At 35.8% G+C, this 10,445-nt stretch overlaps 2 protein-coding genes across 2 annotated transcripts; both read left to right on the top strand.

Moving 5' to 3' along the window:
- Nucleotides 1-282: 282 nt before the first annotated feature.
- Nucleotides 283-4,187, top strand: LOC133676583 (receptor-like protein 7). Its single transcript, XM_062098273.1, has one exon. It carries the CDS (start codon nt 688-690, stop codon nt 4,090-4,092), a length of 3,405 nt encoding a protein of 1,134 aa, XP_061954257.1. The 5' UTR covers nt 283-687; the 3' UTR covers nt 4,093-4,187.
- Nucleotides 4,188-5,916: 1,729 nt separating this feature from the next.
- Nucleotides 5,917-8,226, top strand: LOC133676670 (hexose carrier protein HEX6). Its single transcript, XM_062098386.1, has 3 exons — nt 5,917-6,203; nt 6,646-6,968; nt 7,037-8,226. Exons 1-3 carry the CDS (start codon nt 6,071-6,073, stop codon nt 8,108-8,110), a joined length of 1,530 nt encoding a protein of 509 aa, XP_061954370.1. The 5' UTR covers nt 5,917-6,070; the 3' UTR covers nt 8,111-8,226.
- Nucleotides 8,227-10,445: the final 2,219 nt, after the last annotated feature.

Genomic DNA, 10,445 nt, shown 5'->3' with positions numbered 1-10,445 from the left:
TCTTTACCTAAAAGTCAATTTGGTTAGGCTGCCTGCATTATTTACTTTAGTCTTTGTTTACGATTTATTTTTTAAAATATTTTTTAGTTAAAAATATATAAAACAATATTTTTTTATTTTTTTATATTTATATATCAAGATATAAAAACACACTCTAAGAGAATACGACACGTTGCCATGGGCCTCAGCCTCCGTATCATCATCCATCATATTCTAATTAATTAGCCGAAGGTAATTAAAAAAAGAAAAAAAAGAAGAAGGGGGAGGGGAAGGGGGGAGGGCGTTGATTTCTCTATACATTGCAAGAGAGGTTCAAAACCAGAAGCTAAACAAACAAATAAAATAAAGCCGACAACAAAACGCGTCTGATATAGTACGACTACATTTCTCAACTACAACCTTCATTTTGCCTGCAAACATAAAGAGTTTATTTTGACAAACATTTTGCTGCTGACTCTTTCCATATCTCTCCCAATCCTTTCTCTTTAGCTGCTGCTTCTTCTTCTGCCTCCCATTCTTCACTTTTGGTGGGACACCGTCCCGAGCAAAACCTGAGTCTATTTAAGGTGGCAAAGAACTGAACCTAAAAGGGTCATGTTCATGTCTGTTTCATTCCCTATACCAAAACCAGATTAATAACAAGCTTTTCCATCTTCGGTTGTATGGGTGTCTCGTAATTGCTTGCAAATGAAAATTCCTCTCTTTACATGGCTTTTCTTTATACCCTTTTTGACAATATTCTTTGGTGTCAATGTGTTTTTGGTTTCTGGCCAGTGCCGGAAAGATCAGCAATCCTTGTTACTCCAATTAAAGAACACTCTCGTGTTTAATCAATCTTTATCTGCAAAACTAGTCAAGTGGAGTTCAACCACAGATTGCAGCGAGTGGCCAGGCATAACTTGTGATGAGGGTAGTGGTCGTGTTATCAGCCTGGACTTGAGCTTCGAATCAATCACTGGTGGACTAGACGATTCAAGCGGGCTTTTCAGTCTTCAATTTCTTCAGAGTCTAAACTTGTCTTTCAACAGCTTCAGCACAGCTCTGCCAGTCGGGTTTGCCAACCTCACGGATTTGATTTCACTGAATTTGTCCAATGCTGGCTTTACAGGCCAGATTCCAAATGATTTCTCAAAGCTGACAAAGTTGGTTAGTCTTGATTTGTCTGCCATTTCCTTCCTTGGAGGTCCTCCACTGAAACTCGAGAAGCCTAATTTTGCAACATTGATTCAAAATCTCACACACCTAACAGAGCTCCTTTTTGATGGTGTTAATATATCAGCACACGGCAATGACTGGTGCAAGGCCTTATCATCTTCACTGCCTAATCTAAAAGTGCTGAGCATGTCCGACTGCTATCTTTCGGGTCCTCTTGATTCTTCCCTTGCAAAGCTTCAGTCTCTTAAAATAATTCGTTTGAGCAGTAATAATTTGTCTGCTCCAGTTCCAGAATTCCTTGCAAATTACTCGAAATTGACTGCCTTGCAGCTTAGCTCTTGCCAGTTGAACGGAGTATTTCCACAAGCTATATTCCAGGTACCAACACTAGAGATCCTTGACTTATCATACAACAAATTCCTTCAGGGTTCTTTTCCGGAGTTCCATCAGAATCTCTCTCTTCAGACCCTCCTTCTCAGTAACACAAATTTTTCGGGAACATTACCACAGTCCATTGGTGAACTCCAGAAATTGTCCAGAATAGAGCTGGTGGGTAACAACTTCACTGGACCAATTCCAAATTCAATAGCTAATCTCACCCAGCTGTTTTATCTGGACTTGTCATCCAACATGTTCACAGGCACACTCCCATCATTCGGCATGTCCAAGAATCTCACCTATGTAGATGTCTCTCATAATCAACTAACAGGTGAGATTCCATCCAGTCACTGGGAAGGCCTTCAAAGCCTCACCTGTGTTGATTTAGGGTACAATGCATTCAACGGGAGCATCCCCTCATCGTTGTTTGCAATCCCGTCGCTGCAGAAGATACAGCTTTCCAACAACCGATTTGGGGGACAGATTCCTGAGTTTCCAAACGTGTCTTCCTTTCTTTTGGATACCCTGGATTTGAGCAGCAACAAGTTAGAAGGTCCTTTTCCCAGTTCCGTTTTTGGTCTTGCAAAACTCAATGTCCTTGAACTTTCATCCAATATGCTCAATGACACGTTGCAATTACATTGGATTCAGAAACTTCCCAGTCTCACCACACTTGGCCTCTCATACAACAACTTGACCGTGAAATCAAGTGGTGGCAATTCCAACATGTCTTCCCTTCCCCAAATCAAGAAACTAAGATTAGCTTCTTGCGACCTGGGAATGTTTCCAGATCTAAGGAACCAGTCAAAACTCTTCCATTTAGACCTTTCAGACAACCAAATTACAGGGCCGGTACCTGGTTGGATTTCAAAACTTATTCTTCTTCAATATCTGAATCTTTCACGCAATCTTCTGGTTGATCTAGAAAGACCTTTGTCTCTTCCTGGTCTTGGCATCTTAGACCTGCATCATAACCAGCTCCAAGGGAGCATTCCAGTTCCTCCATCATATATTACCTATGTGGATTACTCAAGCAATAATTTTTCTTCCTTCATCCCCCCTAACATTGGTAATTACTTCAACTTTACCCTTTTCTTCTCCCTTTCAAATAATCACCTTACCGGAGAAATACCGCAATCGATATGCAATACCGAATGGCTACAAGTTCTTGACTTGTCTAACAACAGTTTGAACGGAGTAATACCATCCTGTTTAATTGATAAGATTAAGACTCTTCGTGTTCTAAATTTAAGGAGAAACAACTTCGGTGACATTATTCCCGATAAATTTCCAAGAAGCTGTGAATTGAAGACTCTGGATCTGAGTGGAAACAACTTGCAAGGGCAGGTTCCAAAATCTCTGGCAAATTGCACTATGTTAGAGGTCTTAGACCTTGGAAACAATCAAATCAATGACAGCTTCCCGTGTCTTCTTAAGAGCATATCGAGTTTTCGTGTCCTTGTTCTGCGAAACAACATGTTCTCCGGGCTTATTGGATGTCCACAAATCGAAGGCACTTGGCCAAGGCTTCAGATCGTCGACCTAGCTTTCAATCATTTCAGAGGAAATCTACCAAACATTTGCTTGAAAACGTGGGAAGGAATGATGGAAGGTGGAAACAGAAACCTTGAGCACATAAGATATGATCCCCTGAAGCTGACGAATGGACTGTATTATCAAGATTCAATAACAGTCACACTCAAGGGTCTCGAGCTGGAGCTGGTGAAGATATTAACTGTCTTTACCTCTGCTGACTTTTCAAGCAACAACTTTGAAGGGCCAATACCAGATGCCATAGGACAGTTCAATGCCCTCTATGTTCTCAACTTGTCACATAATGTACTCACAGGCCAAATTCCATCATCTTTAGGCAACCTGTCACAGCTCGAGTCCTTAGATCTCTCATCTAACCAATTGTCTGGACAAATCCCAGCACAGCTAACAAGCCTGACATTCCTTTCAGTCCTGAATCTCTCATATAACAGGCTAGTGGGACGGATCCCAACAATCGCTCAATTCGCGACATTCTCATCCGATTCCTTTGTAGGTAACCAAGGATTATGCGGGCCTCCATTAAGTCTACCATGCTCCAATACCACAGGATCAAATTCTACACCAGGAAGCAACCAAAGAAAAGAATTTGATTGGCAGTTCATTGTCCCTGGCCTGGGGTTCGGGCTAGGATCAGGAATTGTGGTGGCACCTCTCTTGTTCTCCAAGAAAATAAACAAATGGTACGACGACCGTATAGATAAAATCCTTTTGGTGCTTCTTCCAATGTTGGGATTCAGATACTACGCGAGAGGTGATTGGAGGATCGAGCCTGATGAAACTTCTGAAGAAGAAGATAACACAGATGCTGCTGCTGCTGCTGATGATGATGATGATGATGAAGTGGAAGTGGACAATGAAGATTACTTTGGAGGAAGGTACTGTGTGTTCTGCACAAAACTTGACATCACAATTAAAAAGGTCATTCACGACCCAAAATGTGTTTGTTATCAGTCACCACCGATATCTTCTTCCTCTTCTTCCTTCTCATCTTTTTCGCCATCTTGAGAGACAAGGACAGTGCAGGTTTTGTTTCTTGTTTTATTGTTTTGTAACTTGTATATAATACAGAAAGCATGCGAGTGTAAAGCTGATTGACGCAATTTCGTTGTATGGGGTTAAACTCATTGAGGAATTTTATCGAACAGGTTAGAAACTGACTAAATAGCATAACAAGACGAGCAAAACTACAAAATTTCATGTACCTGAAATGCTGAACAGTAGCAAGAACTGACTTTGCATCGAACCCAGTCACCAAGAGTCTGCAACTAGTTTGTTTTCCATTTCCATGTCCCTCTGTCTCAAATATAACCAATAACAAAATGGCTATCTTCTTTAAGAGGTGCCATTGTTCTTCCCCATATTGGGAAGTAAAAAATCATAAAAATTCTCTATTTTAATTTTAATCTTAGCATTCAGTGTTGCGTTTTTTTAAAAATTTGTTTATTATGACTTATAATTTTGTTTTTGCATGTTTGTGTTTAGAGGCGACTACCAAAACATGTTCTTAAATTGAAAAACAGGTGAAGATTTTGCTCGGTTAGTTAAATTTCATTTTCTTTTTATCTTAAACTAAGCATTCACTGTTGTAAAAAGAAAAAAAAATGTTTCTGCTTATGATTACACGTGGAAAACATGAAAATGCACTGGGTAGTTGCATTTTTATTTCCTCGGGTATTTTTTATATTCTTTTACGAATGTAATTTAGTTTTTGAGTTTTCTAGCTGACAACTTAGGTAGGGTTTAATTATTGTGGTGACGAAAAAAAATATAAAAACTCTAAAAATAAAATTAGACAGAACAGGAAATTAAAAAAAAAAATTATAGTGGTATATAGGATAAAATAATTGTTTTTATTTTCTGTTTAATTAATGATGAATAAGACATAAAAAATATAAAAAAAATTAATTTATCATTAATATCTTTTAAAAAATAATGAGATATTTTTTTTATTTTAGTTTATATTAAGTATTTTAAATTAAAAACAGTATAATAATTTTATTTATAAAACTTGAAACAATTGGGTTAATTCAAGACTTGATCGATTCAGAGTTTGGACTCATTTGAATTTAAAAAATATAAAGAAAAAATTGACCTTGCTTAACTAGATAAAAAAACCTTCGTCAACATGTGACATGTAGTAAAAATCAATCAAAATTTCATCGATTTATTTTTAAAAAAAAAATTAAAATAATATTATTTTAATTGTATTAAAATTAAAAAAACTTGACCATCCCGACCGTAACTAAATAGAAGATCCGTCAGCACGTCCAGATTGTAGAGATTTTATGTACAGGCTTCCATATGAACAAATAGCCACCTGCAATCCTGCATATTACAATTGATGAGTAGCCCTTTTTCACAAGTGCAGGGACGGGGTTCACATGACTACGAACTCTCCGTTGAGACACCATATATAAATTAATGTTGTTTTTCTATTATCCATCCATTATTCAAAGTTTGTTGTTTTTCAATAATTTGCCCCACACAGGATTGGCAACCCAGCAATTTGATTCTCTATCGGTTGGTTGAAATGTTCTTGGGGGAACTTAACACTTGAAACCTAACCTAAGATAGGTGACAATCCATTGAACCAGCAAAATTTTAGTAATCAAGTTGATTCAATCATGCGCGATTCAAACCTGACCAGTCAGAGCAAGAAAAAAGGGGGGAAAATTCTAATATTTGACGTTTAAACCGAGTTAATCTAATTAACCTGCTAATTTAGAGTCTTATGAGTCTAACAACGAAAAGATTCCATATTATATAATTCCAATATCATGTCCCACAGGCTCCTCTAAAGTTCAAAGTGTATATGATATTATAATTTCTTTGAAGAGTACTGCTTGGCTGGTTATGATGTCGAAGTCTACGAGTCAACGAAAGACAGCACTATATCATTATCCATCTGAGATATCTCCTCCTTCCTAATTGCCTCCTCTCTCAAACACATATTTGTGTGTGAACTTGAAAAAAGTTCAGTCTCATGGCAGTGGAATTAAGCATAAGAAGTGATCAAGGAGGGCTATGCAATGGCAAGATGACATGGTTTGTTGTTTTGTCTTGTATGATGGCTGCCATGGGAGGAGTCATTTTCGGCTATGATATTGGAATTACAGGTGTGTAATTCTCTGCTATTTCAATCCTGAACATGATCTTTCTTCATTGTCAACCTGTAAATTTTGTCTTGTGGTCGTTTTTAGGCACTATAGAACTCAAGTTACCGTATTTTTCATGTTTTCTGGATTGTAATTTACTAGTTTTTTATGCAGATCTTAATATAATGAAGTAATCTTACACTTAGAGATAGCATTTAAATTACTGAGTTTACTAACCAAAAAGGAAGAAGAAATTTATCTTCTCTTTGAAGCTTGCCACCATTCATTTCACACTAAAAGTTAATGTTAGACAATGTGCAAAAGACTTGGCAACAGCTACGGTATAACTTGCCTGATCGAACTCGTTTGATCATACAATCCGTTCGCGGAATCATTGATGTTAAGATAAAAACTAAAAAAAAAAAAACAAAGAGATTAACTAGTGCTAGTTTACATTATGAAGGTGGTGTTACCTCAATGGAACCATTTCTGGAGAAATTTTTCCCAAAAGTGTACAGAAAGATGAAGGAAGACACAGAAATTAGCAACTACTGCAAATTTGATAGCCAATTGTTGACCTCCTTCACATCCTCAATGTATGTTGCTGGTTTTATTGCTTCATTCTTTGCCTCATCGATAACGAAGGCATTTGGACGCAAGCCATCAATTCTTTTAGGAGGCGCTGCCTTCCTTGCTGGTGCTGCCCTTGGTGGTGCAGCATTTAACGTTTATATGCTAATATTTGGTCGGGTCTTGCTTGGAGTTGGTGTTGGTTTTGCTAACCAGGTGAACTACATGATTACTTTCAATTGATTCTTTTAGTCACCTTGTTTCATATCCGACATGTTCTGCAGGCAGTCCCACTCTATCTCTCAGAAATGGCACCACCAAGATACAGAGGAGCAATTAACAATGGGTTCCAGTTTAGTATTGGCATCGGGGCACTCTCTGCTAACCTCATAAACTATGGCACCGAAAAGATCAAAGGCGGTTGGGGCTGGCGAATCTCCCTAGCTTTGGCAGCAGTCCCGGCTACAATCCTTACACTAGGTGCAGTTTTCCTGCCAGAAACACCAAACAGCCTCATTCAGCTCACTGATGACACTGAAAGAGCTAAGCTAATGCTACAACGGGTCCGAGGAACTGAAGATGTTCAAGCAGAACTTGATGATCTCATCAAAGCTAGCTCAATCTCAAAAACCGTTGAGCACCCATTTAAGAATATCATAAAAAGGAAGTATAGGCCTCAACTAGTAATGGCAATAGCCATACCATTTTTTCAGCAAGTTACAGGAATCAATGTGATTGCATTTTATGCTCCTATACTTTTCAGGACAATAGGACTAGGCGAAAGCGCATCCCTCATGTCTTCAGTTGTGACTGGGATTGTGGGTACTGGATCAACATTTATATCAATGCTTGTAGTCGACAAACTTGGCAGAAGAGCATTGTTTATATTTGGTGGTGTGCAGATGTTAGTGTCACAAATAATGGTGGGAGGAATAATGGCAGCTCAGCTAGGTGATCATGGTGGTATAGGCGAAGGATATGCTTATGTTGTGTTGATTTTGATTTGTATTTACGTAGCTGGGTTTGGCTGGTCATGGGGTCCATTAGGATGGTTAGTTCCTAGTGAGATTTTTCCGCTGGAAATTCGATCAGCAGGGCAAAGTATTGTGGTTGCTGTAAGCTTTCTCTTCACTTTCATTGTTGCACAAACATTTCTAGCCATGCTTTGCCACTTCAAGTCTGGAATTTTCTTTTTCTTTGGGGGCTGGGTTGTAGTGATGACTGCCTTTGTATACTATTTGCTGCCGGAGACCAAGAATATACCAATCGAGAAAATGGATAGGGTGTGGAGGGAGCACGGGTTTTGGAACAAAATTGTGGGGGAAATGGATGAACAGACTAAAATTGAAGCTGCATGAAGTATATGCAGTTAGGTTTTAACTTTGTTGTTGTAAAATTAATTCTTGTTCTTAGTTTCATTTTAATATCTTGGTTGGGATCAAGAAAGGCTATGATCAGCTCAGTGTTCAGTTTAGAGTAGATATCTTATTCCATTATTATTCTTGTCACGACCCCTTTTTAAGTTCATGATCAGTTTATAGACAAGTTCTCCTTTTAGATTTTTATATTTTTACGAACTCAAATTTACATATTAACTTTTTCACATATATAAATAAAATAGATTTTTCCGTAATAACATAACTAACTTCATAATATAAACTGATTATCTTAATATAAAATTTAGTACAAATACCGTTGTTGTGAAGCACTAACTAGATATAAGAAAGTGTTAATTACAACCAAAAAAGCAGGTTCTAAAAGTCCAACAAAAATGACTTGCTAACAAACTATAAGCTTGAAAAAGATAAATAACAAGAGGGTAAGTTCAACAATTCAGTAAATAGATAACGTTTAATATACGTACACGAGGTAATACAACAATGAAAAATATTTATACAAATGTGGCTTTAAATACTTACAGAAAAGTTTCTCAAATAGACCATAATAAAAATATTATAAACTAAGGCTCGTTTGAAAATCAAAATGCAATAAGCATGACACTACATATTGTATGATGATCAGTCACTAGAGATTGGTGACTCCCCCGACCAATCAGGGTTTATATACGATGTGCACAAAGACTAAAACTATAGGTTCATATCATAATCAAACAAATAGATTCATATCCCAAGGCTCAACCCATGACATCAATCAAATGAGAAGTTATCATTTTAAAAGTATAGAAAAGTTCATATCAAAGATTCAATTTCAATAAGTGATCATGTTAAATCATAAATAAGGAATAAATAATAATATAAGAATTACCAAGAAGCACAATCAATTTCATATTAAAAATTCAAGTATTTATATTAATTCTCTAGCATATGAAAATTATTTACTCACCTGATTCAAAAGTAGAAATGATACGGAAGCAGATATCGAATGCAATTTTATTGATATCATGCAGGTAGAATATCAGGATTATCTGAATACAAAAGAAAATATACTAAAAAATGACTCAAAAAGAATGTAAAATCTATTTAATACATTTAACTAAGGGTCTAGCTCATAATCTATATGTTTATAAACCAAATTGGTCCTTTTTCTTTTAAAAAAAAACCCAAAAATCAAATGTTTTTATCAAAATCTAATTCAAAATAAAACAAATCATAAAACTTGATAATAATTCACCAAATAAATCTTAATTATTCATCAAACCAACCTGAAAACTAAAATTATAACTAGGGACCAATCTAGAATTTTATTAGATTTTTAGAGGTAAAATTGTAATTTTATCAAATTGAAGAACCATACTGAAAATGTTATAAATTCATAACTACACTGCCCATAATTAATCCTCAATTGTCCATAATCTTGAATTTTGCTTTGGGGACCAAACTGTCATTTTTCCAAAGTTTAGGGGACTAAAGTGTAAATTTCACAAAGTGAGGGACCAAACTGAAACTTTATCATCTTCAACCTCAAACCCAGCTTTTTTCATAGATCTCATGCTGAACTACCAAAATCTCTATCTCAAATTCATCTTTTAAATAAATTATAACTCAAAATCATCATCCTTATCCAAAATATTTCAAAATCAACTAAATAAATCATTACCCATAATATTTAAATCAATTCATCAATCAAATCCAAAATAAAATCTTTAAAATTATTTTTTCTAACTCTCTTTTCCTTCCTTTATCTTTTCTTCTTTCTCTTATTCTTACAATTTCCTCTCTTCAAATATAAGTCTTCTTTTTTTTTTTTTCTTCTTTTTATATTTACCAACTCTTTGTTCAATTATTAATATGTCCTTCATCCATATATACCTAAAACTTAGTCTTCCAAGGGTATTATTATCATTTCCTATTAAACTTTCTTTTTTTATTTCAAAATATTACAATTGGAAGATATTGGATGTTGACTGAAGAAAGGCTGCTTTTCTTGTTCTCTATGTATTGTTTACTACTTGAATCTCTTGTTCTCTTGAACTTTGGAGGGTTAAGATGAGATATATCAAGTGAAGGTAGTAGTGTGTGTTAGAGAATTATATAAATTATATTTTGAAGTTCTATCTAACAACTTAAATTTTTGAATGAGAAGGTTCTTTGATATAATATTAGAGTTTTGTTGATCAAGCGGTCATGAGTTCGAATCTCATCACTCATATTTTATTTGATAAAAATTAAACACAAAATAGTATAGACTTGTACAATTTTCCAGTCCAAAGAGCTTTTATTTAAAAAAAAATAA

Source organism: Populus nigra, chromosome 17 (genome assembly GCF_951802175.1).
Source record: "Populus nigra chromosome 17, ddPopNigr1.1, whole genome shotgun sequence".
Lineage (NCBI taxonomy): Eukaryota > Viridiplantae > Streptophyta > Magnoliopsida > Malpighiales > Salicaceae > Populus > Populus nigra.
Note: the sequence above shows the minus strand (reverse complement) of the source record. Positions and strands in the feature narration are given on the sequence as shown.

Excerpts from the sequence above, each read along its gene's own strand:
- LOC133676670 (XM_062098386.1), top strand. The coding sequence starts at position 6,071 with ATGGCAGTGGAATTAAGCATAAGAAGTGATCAAGGAGGGCTATGCAAT. Across the intron at positions 6,204-6,645 it reads CTATGATATTGGAATTACAG|GTGGTGTTACCTCAATGGAA; the intron begins GTGTGTAATTCT and ends TACATTATGAAG. Across the intron at positions 6,969-7,036 it reads GTGTTGGTTTTGCTAACCAG|GCAGTCCCACTCTATCTCTC; the intron begins GTGAACTACATG and ends CATGTTCTGCAG.
- LOC133676583 (XM_062098273.1), top strand. The coding sequence starts at position 688 with ATGAAAATTCCTCTCTTTACATGGCTTTTCTTTATACCCTTTTTGACA.